This window comes from Ricinus communis, chromosome 1 (genome assembly GCF_019578655.1).
Source record: "Ricinus communis isolate WT05 ecotype wild-type chromosome 1, ASM1957865v1, whole genome shotgun sequence".
In the NCBI taxonomy this organism is placed as follows: domain Eukaryota; kingdom Viridiplantae; phylum Streptophyta; class Magnoliopsida; order Malpighiales; family Euphorbiaceae; genus Ricinus; species Ricinus communis.
In genome coordinates, this window is record NC_063256.1 from 1,435,146 (window position 1) to 1,454,991 (window position 19,846).

The window sequence follows — 19,846 nt, forward strand, 5'->3', positions numbered from 1 at the left end:
AAAGAACTGTAGAGAATTATGGAGAGAATAATGGTGGCCGGTGTAGAGAGCAGTTAGGAAAAAACTCCCCTCCTTCTTTTTTCTTTCTTTAGAGTTTTGCAGAGAATTATATAGAGGATAGTCCTCCTCTAAATAAATCTCTCTAGAGATGAGTATACTAATATAAGTCTATCTAAGAGATAAGACTTAAAGTATCTTAATATCCACCAAATACTATTACATAAATAACTCTTAATATAAATCCTAATAATTATACAAAATAACTAAAATATCCCTTGAGCCTTATAATTAGCAGTCCATGCATCTTAATTTTGGGTCTTGGCACGAATATGTTCTCTTAAGCTTCTTTTAGCTCCATATTTTCCTCTTCTTGCTAATATTTCTGAAAATAGACAATTAAGTTTAAGTGAGGTAAAAACACATATTTTCACCATTTTATATATAGAAATATATTATTAAAGCTTTAAAATACCTTTAAACATCTATACATAATTTGGACCGATCAACAAGCATACCCAGCATAGAGGAAGCATATAAAATTAATATAATGTCTTTACCACATGCCACGTACAATTGAAAAATAAAAGTCAAAGGAATAATATCATATTTGTGAGTGTGATCATCAGGTAGGCTTTTCCATGGAAGTGAAATTTTACTTTCAATGTCTTTGTCTTGGGGCGGGTTTAGTAGGAGCCACAAAAGTTTGCACTGGCAGCAAATTGCTTTGCGTGTTAGCTCACATATACACTAATAAGTATATGCTTCAAACAATCACAGTCCAATCTCATCCTATTTTTCAAAAGATATCTAAGTTACATTATTTCTTTTCTTTTTGAATCTGCTTCAAATAAATATAATTCATTTCACTTCTCTTAAAAAGTCGAATTTTGAAATATATTGAGAATTAAATAGAAGTAAAATATTGAAAAGCATGTAATTTTTCAACTTAAACACTTCATATCTCTTAAATTGGAAGTTGCAAGGTTTTTCCAAGAATTAATGGAGTCGTAAGCAGGGTGGCTTATGTTATTGACCAATGTGGAAGTGTGTACTCGCGCATCAAAAACAGCGCGTAAAAAGTGAAATTTTATTAGCAAGAAACTGAAGGGAACTGTACTGTAGCAGTAGCAGAGAGGAACAAAAAAAAAAAAAAAAAAGAAGAAGAAGAAGAAGAAAGGGAATACTAAAAATTAAAGGAAAAAGGGATAAAAAGAATAAGAAAAGAAGAGAAATACTGGGTTGCCATTTTCTTGTAAAAGAAGATCCAGCGTTACTTCTCTGTTACATATTTATATAGGCAGCAGTAGCAGCAGGACCCTAACTTCCACTTCTTACACACTAGCAACTATAACCTATTACCTTTATAAAGAGTTTGTTCTCTTCTCACCTCCATTTTTGTGTAACACCAAAATCACCCCTTCCAAAACAACACACAGATACAGTATACATACTTGCATCATCCTATAGTCTTTTTATTATATATAAATATAATATCTCAGATATTGTCTTCACAGTACGCAGAGAGAGAAAAGAATGGGAAGAGGAAGAGTAGAGTTGAAGAGGATAGAGAACAAAATCAATCGCCAAGTGACCTTCTCTAAAAGGAGGAATGGATTGTTGAAAAAAGCTTATGAGCTGTCTGTGCTTTGTGATGCTGAGGTTGCTCTTATTATCTTCTCCAGTCGTGGAAAGCTCTATGAATTTGGTAATGCTGGGTATGTTTCTTTCTTTCTTTCTTTCTTTCTTCCTTCCTTTCTAGCCTGATCCATCGTAATTTCTTGTTTTGGATTCTCGGTGGTTGTCGTTTCACTTCTGATAAAGATACTAACTAAAGAAAGGGCTTTGTTGTTGATTGTTTATAGTTCTATTTTTCCTTTGTTAAAAATCATTTCTTTCTTTCTTCTTTTTTATTCTTTTCCCATCTTGATAACTTGCTTTTGTTTAAATCCCACTGTTGTTTTTATGTGTTCTCTATGTGGTTTCTGCTTGTTATGTGAAATATTATCTATTTTCCTTTCCTTTTGTCTTTAAAGATTCCTGCTTCCTGGTTTCTTGATACCATGGTTTCTTCTCATGCTTGCTGGTTTTTTCTTCTTCTTCTTCGTCACTCAAGTTTTCTTAATCGTCTGACTCTGACATATATCTCTTTCCTCTATCTAAAACCTCCCAACTTTATTCTCCGATTCTTGTGCTCCCATGATTTCTTTCTGGGCTTTTGGGTGTCAGTCTTTAAGGAGATGTTTTGGACAGTTTAATACTCTGGGTTTTACAAGTCATGCCCAATGATGGATCGACACGTTCCATCGTTCTTCGTGTAACCCTTACCTCTCCCGAGTCTTGGGTTTTGAGTGTTGCTTTAATTGCTAAGATAAGGGATGCGAAATCTACACAGTATCATAATCTCTTTTCTTTCGCCTGAAACGAACCACCGTCTGATTGAAAATCTGTTTATTAAAAGTCCAATCACTGATGGAGGTCGTTCTTGGACCTCTGTGCAAGATCTAGGGTTTCTCTTATGTTCTTATCTTATCTTCTGTCTCCTCTCCTTAACTTTTCCCTTTTTACTTTTATCTTCTTTCTTATTTCCCTTTGGTTTCTGTTTCTATCTCTAGATAAAAGGTTACCCTAATCAAATCATTCTGAAAGGTCTTGCAAGACTGAAGTTAGTCTTCATTCCTCATGTCTTTTTGATCCTTTGATCTTCTGGTTTTATTCCTGTTCCTCGCTCTCTTACACTCCATAATCAATTATAGTGCATCAAGTGGGATCCTTTTCTTTTGCACATGCTCTCTTTTGGCCAGATGGCTACCAAACTTTTGATCTTTTATGTTTTGGTTTCTGTTTTCTACTTTGCACAGTTTCTTTCTCGGTTTGAACTGGTAGATTGTACATCTCAAATACTGACTATATTAGGTCAAGAGTTTGTCTTCACCTTTTTCTTTATATTTTTCTAGGTTGTTTCTCTCTCCATCTATGATTTTATAATGCATTAGTGATTTCCTTTTGCCGAAAAATACTAGACAAGCAGGGAAAATGTCGTCTTCTATGCCAGATGTTGCTTAAAATTGCAATGAGTCAGAAGTTATAAAGAATCTGGTGAATTAGCATGAATAAATGCTAGGTTAAAGCTAACTGAAGTAGAAATTACAAGAATGAACAGTATTAAAAGTAATTGTGATTCTGAAAAATAACTAAATGTTTTCATCAAATTCTGCTGGTCTCAAGACTGTTAATCTCTAAGTTCAGAAAGGAGACGAAGCATGACCAAGAAAGAAAGAACAAAAAAAGAAAGCCTGTTAAAAAGAAGTTAACTGCGAAGATTTTTATGGTAATATTTTCTCTCCTGAGGATAACATGGAGAAATCAAAAACATTATTGTAAATAAAGAAAGGTAAAACTTACGGGGCGTGTTGTAATCATTTCATCAGTTATGCTCAAATATGCGAGCTGGTAATAATGCTTTTGCGGTTTAATACCCAAATAATGTGTTATTATTCATTTTTTCGCAGAACAACCAAAACCCTTGAGCGGTATCAACGTTGCTGTTTCACTCCTCAGGATAACAGCATTGAACGTGAAACACAGGTTTGTTTTCTTCCGGAATCTTTTCTGCAAGCACATGAACATGACATGCCGTTTCCATCATGAGAATAAGTTTCCATATTATGATTAGGGTGCTTATATATAGACAATGTAGTATAGGATTAGCTTTGTTTAAATTAGGATATTAGGATTCTTTTTCTCAAAATATTTTCTAACCCTTTTTTTTTTCCTCGTCTTTGGTTTATTAATACAGAACTGGTACCAAGAAGTGACGAAATTAAAGGCAAAATATGAATCTCTTCAACGCACTCAAAGGTTGTAAGGCTTCTTATTCTTTCATTGTTATATGCCTGCAAGACTGCAGCTCATGCTATCTTAATCTACTGTTTCTTAGGAATGCTGTTGCATCTGCTCATTCTGGGTCCAATTCATACTGTTAGCATTAGTTAGGCCTGTTAATCCAAAAGGTGGATTTAAACCATATAAACTGATAGTGATTTAATGTTCTATAAGGCATTTGCTTGGGGAAGATCTCGGGCCGCTAAGTGTGAAGGAACTGCAAAATCTCGAGAAACAGCTGGAAGGAGCCCTTGCATTAGCTAGGCAAAGAAAGGTGCGCACCTCAATTTCTGTCTATCTAATTTAATAACCTCATGCAATATACATTAATATGAATAAAATATTCTTCATCGTTATTAACTGCAGACGCAGATTATGATTGAGCAAATGGAGGATCTTCGCAAGAAGGTGAGCAAAATTGCGTGAAATCATTAATAATTTAGTATCCTGTAGAGTGCTAGAGTTGCTAGGTAGCAACTTAGACAAGAGAAGGAGACATTAATATACTGCTATAAATTTTTCCTTTTATACACACGCAGATATTAAAAAATGGAAAAGTAAATCCCTCAAACAAGACAAAATGGAAAAAGTATTTCTAACATGTGTGTGTATAACAAAGTTACATATTAAAATAGGTTGAACTGTGCTATAGTATTTGGTCATCCTCGCTGGTTCAGTAGTAGTCTTGTTCTTATAATGATTGTTTGCCTTTTGCTTTACTTTGACAGGAGCGCCACCTTGGAGACTTAAACAAGCAACTCAAATTTAAGGTTGTGCTCTACTAAAACAGTTAGATCAGCACCTCGTGATGTCAATTTGAGGTCACTTACATTCATATATTGCATATTTCAGCTTGAAGCAGAAGGGCAAAATCTCAAAGCCATTCAAGACCTATGGAATTCTGGTGCAACAGAAGGAACAAGCAACTTCACTTTGCATCCTTCTCAATCCAACCCCATGGAGTGTGACCCCGGACCAGTTCTACAAATAGGGTACTACTAATTTCTTTTACGCATGATAGTAATTAATTGCCATAAAATGCCAACTTACCTCTAATTGATGTCAGTTTCAAAAGAATTTCTTTACCATTTACAGCCGTAAAATACAGGCGACACTGGTAGATTGCGTCAGCATTTTCTTCTGATACACTTGGGAGCATTTGGTTATATTAAACTTGAAGAAGAAAACAAACTTAACAAATTCTACGGTTAATGATAGTAGTTAAGTCATTATTGAACAAAGTAAACTACTGAAGAAAGGTTATATTTTTGGGTGTTTAAACAGGTACCATCATCACTATGTTCAAGCTGAAGGATCTTCTGTTGGAAGAAACATGGGTAGTGAGACTAACTTCATGCAAGGATGGGTACTTTGAAGAATTTATCAAACCCCGAATATGATATGTATGCTTTGAAATGTCTAATGGTTTTTGGATTTGGCATTTGTGATATTTCCATGTCCTGATGTGTAAGGCAAGAACATACTTATTATTTTATTATCTGACATTAAGACACTAATTCTCAGATGCTTCTATTGCGTCAATTAACGAAAGAAAAATGACTAGTTTAACTAGTTATTATAAATAATATTGTGGTAACTAATTAAATAATTAGTTTTTATTATTAATATATAACTATTTATATAATGAGTGAACATATGTATTGCCCCTAATCAAAATATTATCACATATATGCTAAATGAAAAACTGAAGTTTCTGGAAAGCTCGTAATGTGAAGTCCTTTTCATAAAATGAGAAAGTTTGTGTTTATACTAACTGAATAATAAATAAATCAACAATTAACTATTTAAAATTAATAAATACATTTATTTATTGATTTTAGTAAATAAATATAATACAGTATTAACAGGTATGTGAAGTTAACAGGGGAGCTCAATCCGTTGCTTATTACTTTGGAGCCTGCGGGTAATAAAGTAGTGGGTGAAGGGAGGACAGCTTTCTGGGTTGAGGGACAGCCACCGGATCCCAGTATAGAAGGCAAAACTCATTTGTTATGCTGGTTGAATGAATAGTCAAGAAGTTTCCGTTAAAAACTGGTACTTCATATTTGAATTTAGGTCTTGTTGACTAAATTATATTCGTTGTAAATGTTAACTTTAAAAAATGACCGGCGCTATAACTACATGCACAAAGTAGAATCATTTATGTTTATATCCATAGTTAAATATAATTTCTATTTAGTTGATCTATAATAGTCCTTAAATATTTATTAGTTGAAAGATTAAAAATTAATTTTTTATTATTCAACGAGCATCTTGTATTTCATAAAAACTAGGAGTAATATGAAACATGAAAAATAATGCAAGAAGTATATAATGATTGGCGGCAAAGCTCTTGATTGATCAACGTGAGTGAAAATGTTGCACAGAGAGAATCACATTGATACTAAATCAGATCGAGCCTGAGATCTTTTTAAAAATGGAAAGATCTAGAATAGAATAGGTGGTCAACCTCCTCATAAGGATTTATGCACAAACAATGAGAAAATCTTTATAAGTTGTATTCTAGAAAGAGATGTTTTTATGTCAGCGGCAGAAATCTAAATTCAAGTTGTAAGAGTGATTGTTCTTGAGAAGTGAGAAGTCTTGAGTTCAAACTTACACATCTATATTATACGAAATTTCGTTTTTATGACAAGTATAAGAGAATAGTATATGGCTTCTAGGAATAAAAGAAAAATATAATTCCACTAGCGTACAATGTCGAACTCCAGATCCATCTCTCCTTTAATAAGATTTGTAATTAGTTTTTAGGACAAACATCCTCCTATAAATAAAAGCAAAATATAATTCCTTTAGAGTGGGATGTCAAACTCTAATAAAAATTATAATTAGTTTTTAGTATAAACATTCTCCTATAGATAAAGAAAAAATATAATTTCTCTAAAGTGGTTTATCGAACTCGAGATCCATTTTTCTTTTAATAAAAATTATAATTTATTTTTAGTATAAACATCTTATTAAAAAATTTTAACGATTATCTTAATAAATTATGTTTGAATTTTATCTATTATAAGTAAATAAAATCAGATGATAAATATATTTAAAATTTAAAACTTTGGGATAGATGATCCATTTATGTATATTTTCTTAATATGGTTGTCTGATATCCACATGATGGTTATTTATAGCTCGATCCCAACTAATAAACTTATCTGAATTAATTATTTTGCGCAAGCAATTTGAGCTAAAATTTAATTAACTGTCATAAAAAAGATTGATCGATAAATGTTAGTCTAATAAAAAAATATTTTAGGCATTATTCTTATTATTACAAAGGTAGAACAAGATATTAGCAATAGGGAGTCAAAAACTAAAACAATATATTAATTGTAACTAGCGTGTTAAGTATAGATAAGATAATAATCGTATCATCTAACTTAACTAAGTCTTGAATTCGGTTTTTAAATATACAATTATAATAAAGTTCTTAAATCAGTATTTTAGAACATGCAATGATTATGTCTAACATACATTAAATTGGTTAAACTAAGTAAATAAAAAAAGAATAATATTTTAAAAATGGGTTGAACTAGCTCGTCTAGTCGAGAACTAATTGTCAGTTGGTTATGTCTAATACTTAAAGCTCGAATTATATTAATCCGCTATAATTAATTATAAATATTTAGAAATATAAAAAAATAGTTAAAAAGAATTATGGAATTTGTCTGACCTGACTGATGGCTCGAGCATTGGCCAGCATCACCAGGTCTATTTTTGAAACGTTGATTGTAAAACATCACCTTGTAGTTACTTCAGGATTCCGATTGTAAAACAATTTTGACGAGGGTTCAAATTGTAAGAAGCATCATATATTTGGGGAAATTATGTAATGCTTCTTAGTTTTAATTAGCGAAAAGATCACACAAACACAAGTCAATCAGTTGTAAGTAAAGAGAAAAAGGTGGAGTGGAGTTTGAACCAGCTTTACCACAATAATATCTCTGATTACAGAGACGATCATCAACCACCGCTATAAGAATGACAATTTAACTTGGAAAGATATTTTATTTGGATTCCTATATGGTTTCGGAAGATTCAATTAACGGATTATGAAAATTTTGTAAACAAATTCAATCAGAGGCCGAAAATGTCGGGACCTTCTGTTTTAAAGGCATAATTTGTATAACGAAAGAATGAATGTACGATCCTGCAAGATGAGAGGTTGCTGCTTTCCCGTGAAGCTTGAGCGCTCCTTCAGGACCCCATCTTCTAAAAACCTCGCTAACGATAATACTAATACTAACACTGCCTCCAAGGGTATATCTTTTATCTGTATCTTTCATTCTTTGCAAGAAAACTTTTTGAGTTGGGATTGCTATTGTTCTTTTGATGCAAGCATTCTTGAAGAAAATGGGGTGAAATATTCTAGGTGTTTTGATTCTTTGATATTTTGTGCTCAGGCAGGCAGTCTTGGAATGACTGTTTTATTAATTTGAATTGGATTTTAATCTTTCTCAATATTGTTTGTTTCTTGTGCTTCCTGTTGGTTTCGATCCTCTCAATTTTCATTATGTTGTAGGTAACCATTCAGCCTATTTCCGTTTTATTGATGTTAGATCATTCTCATGACGAAGACTTATATCCTTTGTAACATCGATTAGTTACTGAGATTATACAATCTTTTTGGTAGCTGTCTCTGGTCGTCTAACCTTGAGAGTTTGTCCTGTATAGGGTCTTCCAAGGATCTTATTCCAAGTATGAATAGACCAGGATCCGAGAAGAATTCACCAATTGTCTGCTTTGGGGAGATGTTGATCGACTTTGTGCCAAATGCTTCTGGAGTTTCTCTTGCAGATGCACCTGGTTTTAAGAAAGCTCCTGGTGGAGCTCCTGCTAATGTTGCTGTTGGGATTGCAAGATTAGGAGGGCATGCAGCTTTTATTGGCAAGGTGCAGCAAGACTCCTTTTGATGCTTCCTTGTATATAATTTTCCACAGATTAGTACCTATAAATTATTAGGATAACACCATGCATAAAATCTTGATGGGCAACGTTATACATTACAGGGTATATGGTTTTCAATTGGTTGTTTAAAATGAATGGTATTTTTTTCAAAGATGCTAAGAGCACGTTCTGCTGAGTGGTTATGATCTGAAATCATCTCAAGCAAAAATTTAACTGCTCGATCCATCACAATTTGCCTCTCAGGTAGGGGAAGACGAATTTGGATGCATGCTGGCTGATATTCTGAAGCAAAATAATGTCGACAACTCTGGCATGCGCTTCGACTCACATGCAAGGACAGCACTAGCATTTGTAACCCTGAGAGCTGACGGTGAACGTGAATTCATGTTTTACCGTAATCCTAGTGCTGATATGCTACTTCAGGAAACAGAGCTTGATCAAGACCTAATTAAGAAGGTAGAAATCAACAATGTAAAACATGCTCTGGAGCCTTAAATAGTGCCTACATTTCAACTTGTAGCTGACATGCCATTTTGTTCTCTATTTTTTTTTTTAAATACTAAATAATATATATATATATTATGATGCAGGCAAGTGTATTTCACTATGGATCAATAAGTTTGATTCACGAGCCTTGTAAATCTGCCCATCTTGCTGCCATGGAGATTGCCAAGAAGGCTGGTTGTATCCTCTCCTACGATCCAAATTTGAGACTGCCGCTGTGGCCATCAGCAGAAGCTGCTCGTGAAGGCATTATGAGCGTATGGAAACAAGCTGACATTATTAAGGTACACGGTTCAACCATTAGAGACTTCACCATAAGGAAGTATCAGTTCCAGCATTTGTGTTGTCAACGGACTAATGTAAGTCATGGGGATCATTTGAGAATTGCAGGTAAGTGAGGAAGAAATTGAATTCTTGACTGAAGGCAGTAATCCATTTGATGATAAATTGGTGTTGGAGAAGCTTTTCCACCCCAATCTTAAGCTCTTACTTGTCACTGAAGGCTCAGAGGGATGTCGATATTATACACAGGTTAGCTGCATGCCAAAGACTACAGATGATTTTTATCATTTGGTTGGTCCAAAAGTATTTTTGGGCATTTAAATTCTTAGGCTTCTAACGGCTTTAATTTGCTTCAGAAGACCACAAAATGAGAGTTTTATATGCTATCGCACTACAATGTTCCCCCTAAGCAGATATATCATTTTTGAGTTGGGATGCAGGCATTCAACGGTAAAGTTGCTGGTGTTAAAGTTGACGCAGTGGACACAACTGGTGCAGGAGATGCCTTCGTGGGTGGAATATTGAGTAAATTGGCCTCAGACATGAATCTGTATAAGGTAAATCAAATTGCTTCTAGTAACACTAGTTCAAAAATCAGGATGGGCTAAGCCTCAAGTAAATGTGAATCCCGAGCCCATTTTGGCAAAAGCTAGGCAGGCCCCTTCATTCTACGTTATGCAGTTTGTTGAAATTTATAGCAAAGATCATTTGGGACCAGCGTTGATCAGTTTTCATAAAAATGCTCTAGCTGGTCCCGTGAATAAGATTTGGCATGCTAAAAACAAAGTGCATATGCAATTTGAATTTTTATGACAGGATGAGAAGAAGTTGAGCGAAGCTCTCCTGTTTGCAAATGCCTGCGGTGCTATCACAGTTACCGAAAGAGGAGCTATTCCTGCCTTGCCCACAAAAGAAGCAGTTCTTGAATTTTTACACAAAAGAACTGCTTGAGAAGATTCATGGTACCATTGTCTTGCCAATACAGCTAACAAGTGATTCTATGGTATGCTTGCAGAGCTGTATCTACAAAAAACTATGCTTTCTCGTCCTTGCATAAACACTTGTTTCTCGAGGCCCAAACAGGACTGATATGTGTCGTTGAATTCCTTTTCTTGATTTAAAATTTATTTTCTTATTTCTTCCATTTGAATCCATTAGATCGTTCTATACTTGACCTAACGAATCTGTAGATTTTAACAGAAAAGGAACAAGAACATAAAATATTGAAACAAATTTCAATCCTAGCAAAGAAAAAATTAGAAAAGTGGATTAATCATGCCACCTCAGTTCCATTGATCCAAGTGAACAAGAATGCATGGATCGTTGATTCTCTGAAATATGTAACTATTGATAATGACAAAAAAAAAGAGCAGAAATTAGCAGGGAAATTGTAACGAGATGTAATATATAGAACTTAGTAGAAGTAGCTTTTTTCTCTTTCAATTAGTAGTAACAAATTAATCAAGTTTCTTCAATAAATAACATATATTACTCTCGTCATACAAATGCCCTTATTATTGCTTCCTGATACATGATATACTATATGTATAAATATAAATATATTTTCAATAGTGGAATATGGCATTTTGACAATCATCAAATCAATTTCTTGGAGGAAAGCGCTTCGTTCTTGTTTCTGGTGGTCCAATGAAAAGTTCAGTCTCCACATCTGAAACTGGGCTACCTTCTTCGTATGGTCTATTTTCTTCCTGCTCTTTCAAGCCTGGCAATGCTTGGACACCACACTGTATAAAAAAAAATTAAAAAGAAGAGATGGGTACTTTCTTAATTTTTGTTTAGTGCAATATTAATGGTTTTATAGGATCAATAAAAGTTCTCATGGTATAATTGGGGTAACAAGCCTTGCTTAGATCTGGTTTATTGGCTTGGATTCTATTTTTCTTCTCTAAGAGAAAGTCCATATCTGGTGGCTGATCGTATACAAAATTTGATGTAAGATATTACAACATTCAATCCCATTAAGTTGTCAAAATCCAAATTCCTTTCTGCAGCCAAATGGCATCATGCAAACTACCATTGTTGATAATGTAAGAACGATAAAAGATGACCAAGAACAGTGTGCATAAATGTTTACCTTTTCAGACAGCCTTGCATTTTCAGCTGCCAATTGTTTCTCCTGAAGTATATGTAAAACACAAAACCCAAAGATCATTGAATTGTTGAAACCCTATGGAAAATTTGGGTTTACATAAATGACGAGACTTTATTTTTGGGTCAGAACTCAGAACCTCCTTGCACAAAATGAAGTGTAAACTTCTCTTGAGCTGCAAGTTCTTGTCATAAAAGTGATGGTTAAATTTCGAAGGGGACGCAAATGTGAATCAGAGATGCTTACCTTTTCTTTTAGTTGCTCAATCTGTTCTTTGAAAACCTGATTCTGAATACAGAAAAAGAGGGGGAAAGGCGTTTTAACCAATAGAGGTGTATAAGATTTCAAGCAAAAACACAAACCAGTGGGTCTCTTTTTTTTTTTTTTTCTTTTATTAACCTTTCTAGCTCTGATGCTGCTTACACTCTTCTCCAACTGTTGTTCTATCTGTTGTAGTTCCTCAAGATTGCATGAACCCAAACCTTGTCCTAGTAGTTTCCTGAATCATTACAAATTTAATCTTCAAAACATGCTCTCAAGTTTTAGTCATTAGAAATGAGTTCGTTGGGTCAAAATGAAAACAGGAGTTTAAGCTAGGCATTTGAACCTTTTCGATACTTCAAGGAGCTCTATCTTCTTCATCAAGTTTCCAGCTTCGGACTTCAGTTGATGCTATTTCAAATTTAAAAGGGAGAAAATTAAGAGCATATCCATTGGCAATCACAAAGACAAGTTATAACAAACAGTGAAAGAAAGAAAATTTTCGTATTATTCTTGGTACCGATAAAAACACGGATTAAACATGCATGAAATTTATATACGTAGAACATGAATACAAAGACATACACAAATCTCTAGGCATGCATATAGACAGAGGTAAAGATGCCCTAAATTAACCTACAATGCACATACAGGCGAGCTACTTGGTTAACCAAAAGGAAAGGGAGTTCCCTTCTGTTTGATGCCATAGCTGCAATCTAATAATCTAATTTTAGTTCAGCTACGATCGAAGTACAAATCTTATGTGGAGACCATCTAGAATTCAGTTTCAAGATTTCAACAAGTGCAGAAAAGTCTTTAATATGGCATGAAGCAAGACAAAGAAAAAGATTCTGGTGAGAACAGACATTATTACCAAAAACGAACAATAAGTTTGGATAGTGGAAGATATGAAGCTTGAAAAATTCAATCCATCAATAAAAAAGAGAGATAACCTGCATGTTTTCATCAGTTGGCTTCTTGTTGGTTTGATGCTCTTTGACATGTCTACGATAACGCTCAATTGTATCCTGCATGCTGAATATCAATAACAATCCAATGAATTTTTTTTTTTTCTTCTTAAAGCAAAAGGAGATGGGGCGCCAAGGTACTAGGCAGCATGCAGCACAAAGGTCACTATCACTCAAGAAAAAGGCGACTCAGTAATACTATATTCGATTGAAATTTATTAAAAAAGATTATTTCATTTGAGAAAAATATACGAGAGGTGAAGTAAAAGAGAAATAATAAAATTGAAAAAAATATATTAATATTATAGAATACATTGACAAATTAATATAGAATCATTTGAAAATTCTATCTATTTTTGTAGAATTTAGTTTACTTATATCCTACACAAATTTGAATATGTAGAATTTTAGATTAACTTTTATTTCATTTAAAGTTTATAAATCTTGAATTTGTAAATAAATTTCATAAATTTTATTGATTTCAACTAAACACAATCTAAATTAAAATTTCAATAAACGCAACAAAATATGCTCACTTCCGAAAAGTTACTGGGTTCTTTTGAGAAATTCTTAACTACAATCTATCTACCTAAGTATTTGTTATATTAAAACTACTCCTATATCAAGATTACTTGAAGCAGTTGTTATGCATCTCTTACAGTGAAGAAGTCCATATAAAAAGAGCAACCCCATTTTGAAAAATTATTAAACGACAAGACTTCCAATAACAAGGAGGCCTGTTGAAATTTAATATTGAGAAAATGGAAGTAACGAATTCAATGAGTTAAATTAAAAATAACTAAATATATACTTTAGTCTCTATATAATGAAGTACTTAAGATAGTTAATTAAGGGTAATTTAAATGCATTTTAGGACATTTTACTTTTTCGAAAAGGCAAAGCATCTCTTTAGTTGAAGCAATATGATTTAACCCTAAACCCTAATCATGAATAAAAGAGTTAACGAACTCTCTCCTGTAGAAACTATTTTCCAATATGCAGATGCCGATTCATAATTAAGGAAATGAAAGATCATTTTTGTAAAAGTCTTAGTGTAAGGAAAGGTTGGTTGCACTACTTAATATGGCAATAAGATGATATTGATTCATTGACGAATAAACAAAGACTATAATGGATGAGAAAATGTTATCATTTTTAATCAAGAAAAAAGTGGCATAACTAACCTTATTTTTCAACTAAGAAAAGAATAAAGCACAACTTTTAAAATAAAAGAAGATAGAAATAAACAATGGTATGAAGTTACAAATATATCATTTGTTAAGTGATAGCAAGGTTTAAAAATCTAAAAGGAAAAAAGAAAAAAGGAAAGGAAACAACAGCAGAGAGGAGAAGAATTGGGTTTAGCACTGTAGATCAAGATTAAATGGAGACTATAGACTTAATTAGTCAGAATGTATTGGCTTTCATAAGCCAAAATCAGTATTATTATCTGAGGATAAAGAGTAGAAAGTAAGGGAACTGGGAAAGACTATTTGCCATAGGCCAAAAATAATGCTAAAGGCAATATACATACACGCAATGTTCATTAAGCCTAATTTGAAGATATAAGATTCCACTTAATGGCATGACAGATGATAATAATTTAAAATTTTATTTTTCCAAAGAGAAAAAGGCTATACAAACAGGCACTTATTAAGTTCCTAACTAAAGTTAATTCTATAATTGAGTCGTAATCAACCACGAATACCAAAACTAAATGGCCATTCATCCAAAATAGGGGGGATAACAGTTATACGCACATTTATTTGCAAAGGGAGCACCCTAAAAGACTATCTTACTGAACTTTAATTTTCTGACAGTGCAAAAAGTAGAGCAGCAGCAGAAACGTTTGATAAGCTACTACATCTTAAACTCTTGTTCTTCTTGATTACTGTCTTTTCTTCATTATGCTTTATCAAGCTTACTCCTGTGTACTGCCCTTGATTTGAGCTTCTTTAGCTCTTCTCAATAAAAATGTGATTTACGAAAAAAAAAAAAAAAGAAACTAAGAGAGAAGAAATAAAGGACAAAACTAAACATGCTAATTATTTTTAACTTTTTTTGGTGTATTATTACATCTGACTTTCAATATTTTTGGTGTATCGGATCAATCATCATTTCACAGTTCATAGCTTCTTCTTCTTCCTATTTTGGTAAAGAAAACGAAATTCAAACCCTTCTCCAAGTATAGACTAAAGACTACATGGTGCCCTATTCATCATGTCAAACAATTTGATTGACAGAATACAGCATCCAAGAATCTACCAGCCAATTCCAACGTATAGGCCCCTACTACCCCAACAAAACAATCTTCTCTTTCTCCCTCTCCGCTTTATGCCAGCAATTAGCACACTGCAGGTTGTTCCATGCTCCACGTTCATCTTTATTTTAACCTTGTAAGGAGTCTTCTGTTGAATCAGTACAGTCAGAAAATTACGCCACTTCTTTTTCTCCACTTCATTTTGCTAGTACTAAGCCTTACATCAGTGGCCAAAAACAGTGTTTCTAAACGGTGATCGGTTACTGAAAATATTGGGTAATATTTGTAGTTCATTAAAGGGTACTATATCAAAATTAAAATCCAGTAATAATTAATTAACTAATTAATTAATTAAACTAAAAAGAGTTCAGATATGAGTTCAATGTCCAATCCTCCTAGTTAAAAAGGAAAATAAAAACACCTAGCAATAAGTTAGGCCTGATTATCGGGCCTGTGAAGATGCATTCACATATATATCAATCAAATCATCTGCAATAGATAGACAGTTGTCTTGTTCAGATACATCATGGGGATTGGGAAACCCAGACAATTAGGAAAGAAATAGAGTTTAGAGGTGAGCTTATTATTAGTCTTTTGTTCTATTCTCAAAATGATCAATGATCCCTAACAGCAACATACAGACTTAAGCTATGTTTTGTTTCTGTGCGTGTAGTAGTATAGGCGTACTGTACATATATAAGAGAGAGAGAGAGAGAGAGAGAGAGAGCTCATGCATAGTGCAAAAATCATAGCCTCGGGTCAATGAAATTAAAAGTTATAGAAGAATTAAAAAAAAGACACAAATGCAAGAACTATGAAAGAAAAGAAAAAGAAGAAGAAAGTAGCTAGTTACCTGGAGCTTGCAAATTCATAAAGCTTCCCCCTTGGAGAGAAGACAATAAGAGCAACCTCAGCATCACAAAGAACAGATAGCTCAAAAGCCTTCTTTAGCAACCCATTTCGCCTCTTGGAGAAGGTAACTTGCCTGCTTGTGGCGTTTTCTATGCGCCTCATTTGAGTCTTTCCTCTCACCATCTCTCTATACCTTTCTACACAAAAAAAGCCGGAAAAAAAAAAACTCTTTTAACTTTTTTTTTTCTTTTTTCTTTTTCCTTACAGATTTTATTTAAAAATTGAAACCCTTAAAAGAAAGCAAAAGGATTGCTGTTAGTTTAGAGTTAAAAAAGATACTGAGAAAATCTTACCAAATAGACTATACCCAGAAAACCTATTTCTAGGTAAAGAAAGGAATAACTACAAACTCTGAGATTTTGCAAGCGAAGAATCAGATACCCTGTTACAGAGGCAAGAGTCTTCAGATGGATTGATTTTAAGGAATGCTATTAACTAGATAGAAACATATATACACTTACCAGATAGACAATAGCTTTTAATGGAGGAGTGAAGATAACCCAAAAGGGGAAGGTAGATAAGGAAGTCTGAGAATTCCTATCAATAGGAAAGTTGTTATAGAAATATATAAAGATTGTAACTTTGTTGTTGATTGATCTAAAGAAAACAAGGGAAACCACAAGAAATGTTCTTGAATTCCATGTAGCTTTCAAACAAGCCAAATAGAAAAGATTTTGTGGAAAAAAAGAAAGAGAGGAAAAGGACCAAATGGAGATTTGGAAATCTTACCAAATAGGCAGAAGCCCAGAAAGCTTGAGATAAAAGAAGATAGGGAAATAGATGCCAAAAGAAGAAATGAAAAGGAAAAAGAAAAGAAAAGAAATTCTGATAGATTCTGAGTAAAGACCAAACCAGAAAGAAAGATGTGTATATATATATATATATATATATAATATAATATAATATATTAACACAAAGAGAGAAGAAGAGGGTAGCTGTTTATTTTTTCATGTCTTTGGTGATTGATTGATTCTAGGTTATCTTTAAAGCAGCAAGCACCCACACACAACCACCTTTCCTTATTCATCTTTCTCTTTCTCTCTCTGCCAAAGCTATTGAAACCCATTTAAAGAAACCATTTTTTTACCTACATGACTATGTATTGGTATTATTATTGTTATTACTTATGTTGCTTATTCTGTGAAAGAGAAACCTCATCCTTGCTTATTTTGGTAAAGCCCACGACAAACACCAAAAAGAGCAAATTTAGATGAAAAGGAAACCTAAAAAGAAAAAAAAAATGATTAGAAAAGGAAAAGAAGAAAAACAGGTAAGGTAAACCAACAAAAAGAAAAACAAGAATAGAGAAACTTGAAGCGAAAGTCCAAGAAGAAAAGGAAAGTAAAAATAGTTTGTTTTGTTTTTCTGATAGTGGTGTTAAATTAAAAAAGAAAGAAAGAAAGAGAAGATATAGAAAATGGGAAGGAGAGAGGGGGATAGTACATAGTTAGAAACAAGTCTCCATCGGTCCGTACAAGTACGTAAGGAAGGTAGCCAATGAGGAAACGAAAACGCATAGGGAAGTGATGATAAACTTATCTGCCATCGACACTTCTACTTCTTCTTCACATGGAGAGATGGGACCAATGCGTACCACACTGTGAGCACCCCCTCCCCCTTTCCCTTTGTCTATTTCTCTTTGCTTTTTCACTATTCCTTATACGTAGAAGCATCATATATATATATATATATATATTTAATTTCTACTACTAATTCTTCTTGCTTCTCTCTTTTTTTCTTTTTCTTTTTTAATATGTTTTTCATGTTCATCTTTTCTGTATATGGAAAATGTTAACATCATCCTTTTCTTCATTTGTCCCGCCAGGCATACCTCCAAAAATATGCACTAGCAACACCATGCCGCCTTTTCTTTTTCCCCCCTCTTCTCTTTTCTTGTTGCTGCGTGTATTTGTATAATGTGACCAAATTGACTTGTATTTATATACACCTGGGGATGATCTGGTTTCTCAGAAAACTTGAGATCCTAAAAGTTTCTAAAACTTAACAATTTCAACTTTTATTTAACTATTTTTCTTTGTTTAATAAGAGCTTAACATTTCTTCCTTTGTCTAGCACTTTAGAATCAGTATCATTAAATCTTAGCAATAACCAATTAGAGTAAAACGTCTTGTGTATGCATACATCAAATACCCACTTCGGAGCGTCGAATATTGTAGCTCAAGCATGTCGCTGGGTCACCTCGTACATCTGCTAAATAAGATTTTTCTTTTCTTCTTTTTCTTTTTTCCTCATGTTTTCCTTTTCTTTTCAATTTTAGATATTATAAAATTTGTGGGTATATACAATTAAAGTAAAAATATTTGTAGTCACGTGTGGAGCAGTGACAGTTGTCGGTGAGATGGGTGTTTGTGGTGTTAAATGCATAGGATTGAGTGGTGTTGGGTGCGGTCCCAACATAAGACCCATAAGGCTCTCTCTGAGTTCATTTGTCAACTTTTAAATGAGAAGGTTAAGGTTAAGGTTACGGTTATGGCAATGGTGTTTGAGGGAGGGGACCAATTCGCGTGCTATTTCTTTATTACTACCAATCTGTTGGATGTCATTTTGATCCTACGGTCCATATTCGTTGTTGGAGATATTCCTACTTCTAAGTCGCCGAACTTGGACGTCATTCCCAACGACTGTCCTTGCGTCACTGCCATGTATTTAATTATCTTAGCTATTAATAATCTTTGTTCTAGATTATTATTTTACTGATAATTATTTCAGCAAATGTGTAGTGTATTAGGTTTTGTCCTTTTCTAACTTTTAAATATAAAATTCTCTTTAAACTAATAATTATAGTAAGTGTTTTTAATGCATTGAGATTATCAAATTAAAATAATAGCTCATATTTATGTAATTTTAATTATTAATTTAAAATAAATTTTTGAATTTTTTATTTAAATAAAAATTATCCATTTACTAATATTTAAATTTTTAATTAAATCTCAACTGTAAAATTTTAAATTAAAAGTGTTAATTACATACATAAATTATCATATTCAACTTAAATATGAGAAGCTTGCAATCTATTTTTTCAGTTTATAATTTCTAATGTTAATATAAATAATTTGACGAATGAAATGGTCCGGCTCTATTTATAAAAAAAATGAATCAGTTTATTAATATTAATTCTATTTATATTTTTCGATTTATATATGTATTTTATAATTGTTTTCCTTTAGATCAACAAATAATAAGTACTCCTACGCGTATATACTTTTAGTTTATTATTTATAAATAAGTGAAGTATGAGATACGTTTAAATAAAAAGAAATATTTTTCTGTTTTTTAGACAAGCAGTAAATCTTAAAGTTAAGAAAGAGACCTAAAAACAAAATCAGGAAACCTAAAAGATTTGTATTTAGATAGTGTATTTAATTAAGAATTTTTTAAAAAAAATTATAATTTTTTAAATAAATTACTTTTAAAGAGTTTATGATTTGATGAATGACTTTCACAAATTTTATTTAAAAATATTTTTATAGACCTTGATAGATTTTTATTAATTTTTATAGGCTATTATTTATCTATTATTTAATTATTTTAAAATAAATTTAATCATTTTACTTTTATTATTTTCTTCAATCTTTTTTTATTACTTTAAAAATTATTCCACATAATGTTATATATAAAATAATAGACTTCATTTCATTGTTATATTAAATTCATTGTTATGTTAATTATTTTTTATCTCACAACATTAATACTATTTATTTTAATTAAAATTAGCATATT

General features: G+C 32.6%; 3 protein-coding genes across 6 annotated transcripts; 2 read left to right on the forward strand and 1 right to left on the reverse strand.

Moving 5' to 3' along the window:
- Positions 1-1,006: 1,006 nt before the first annotated feature.
- On the forward strand, positions 1,007-5,407 carry LOC8258483 (agamous-like MADS-box protein MADS3). The gene is made up of 8 exons (XM_002511719.3): positions 1,007-1,715; positions 3,510-3,585; positions 3,797-3,858; positions 4,057-4,156; positions 4,249-4,290; positions 4,611-4,652; positions 4,735-4,874; positions 5,167-5,407. Exons 1-8 carry the CDS (start codon positions 1,534-1,536, stop codon positions 5,255-5,257), a joined length of 735 nt encoding a protein of 244 aa, XP_002511765.1. The 5' UTR covers positions 1,007-1,533; the 3' UTR covers positions 5,258-5,407.
- A 2,614-nt stretch (positions 5,408-8,021) lies between these two features.
- Positions 8,022-10,738, forward strand: LOC8258484 (probable fructokinase-6, chloroplastic). 4 transcript variants are annotated; one of them, XM_002511720.3, is made up of 7 exons: positions 8,022-8,160; positions 8,575-8,792; positions 9,052-9,264; positions 9,399-9,596; positions 9,703-9,843; positions 10,035-10,151; positions 10,411-10,738. In XM_002511720.3, exons 1-7 carry the CDS (start codon positions 8,037-8,039, stop codon positions 10,543-10,545), a joined length of 1,146 nt encoding a protein of 381 aa, XP_002511766.3. In that variant the 5' UTR covers positions 8,022-8,036; the 3' UTR covers positions 10,546-10,738. The 4 variants fall into 4 exon arrangements, with proteins under 4 accessions (XP_002511766.3, XP_048225761.1, XP_048225757.1 ...); XM_048369804.1 differs by lacking the exon at positions 8,022-8,160 and adding an exon at positions 8,235-8,258; XM_048369800.1 differs by lacking the exon at positions 8,022-8,160 and adding an exon at positions 8,251-8,272.
- Positions 10,739-10,995: 257 nt separating this feature from the next.
- On the reverse strand, positions 10,996-17,397 carry LOC8258485 (MADS-box protein SOC1). Its single transcript, XM_002511721.4, has 9 exons — positions 16,567-17,397; positions 16,399-16,487; positions 16,047-16,242; positions 12,919-13,000; positions 12,312-12,376; positions 12,104-12,203; positions 11,951-11,992; positions 11,690-11,731; positions 10,996-11,339 (listed from the first exon to the last, which is right to left on the reverse strand). The coding sequence occupies exons 3-9, from the start codon at positions 16,226-16,228 to the stop codon at positions 11,196-11,198; spliced, it is 657 nt and encodes a 218-aa protein (XP_002511767.2). The 5' UTR covers positions 16,229-16,242; positions 16,399-16,487; positions 16,567-17,397; the 3' UTR covers positions 10,996-11,195.
- Between the last annotated feature and the right edge of the window lie 2,449 nt (positions 17,398-19,846).

Bases quoted from the DNA above. Each gene is read 5' to 3' on its own strand.
- LOC8258485 (XM_002511721.4), bottom strand. From the start codon at position 16,228: ATGGTGAGAGGAAAGACTCAAATGAGGCGCATAGAAAACGCCACAAGC. The intron at 12,204-12,311 runs GTTCAAATGCCT...GTAATGATTCAG, and splicing joins CTCCTTGAAGTATCGAAAAG to GAAACTACTAGGACAAGGTT. The intron at 11,732-11,950 runs GTAAGCATCTCT...CATATACTTCAG, and splicing joins TTGAGCAACTAAAAGAAAAG to GAGAAACAATTGGCAGCTGA.
- LOC8258483 (XM_002511719.3), top strand. From the start codon at position 1,534: ATGGGAAGAGGAAGAGTAGAGTTGAAGAGGATAGAGAACAAAATCAAT. The intron at 1,716-3,509 runs GTATGTTTCTTT...ATTTTTTCGCAG, and splicing joins TATGAATTTGGTAATGCTGG to AACAACCAAAACCCTTGAGC. The intron at 4,653-4,734 runs GTTGTGCTCTAC...TGCATATTTCAG, and splicing joins ACAAGCAACTCAAATTTAAG to CTTGAAGCAGAAGGGCAAAA.
- LOC8258484 (XM_002511720.3), top strand. From the start codon at position 8,037: ATGAATGTACGATCCTGCAAGATGAGAGGTTGCTGCTTTCCCGTGAAG. The intron at 8,161-8,574 runs GTATATCTTTTA...TGTCCTGTATAG, and splicing joins TACTAACACTGCCTCCAAGG to GGTCTTCCAAGGATCTTATT. The intron at 9,265-9,398 runs GTAGAAATCAAC...ATTATGATGCAG, and splicing joins ATCAAGACCTAATTAAGAAG to GCAAGTGTATTTCACTATGG.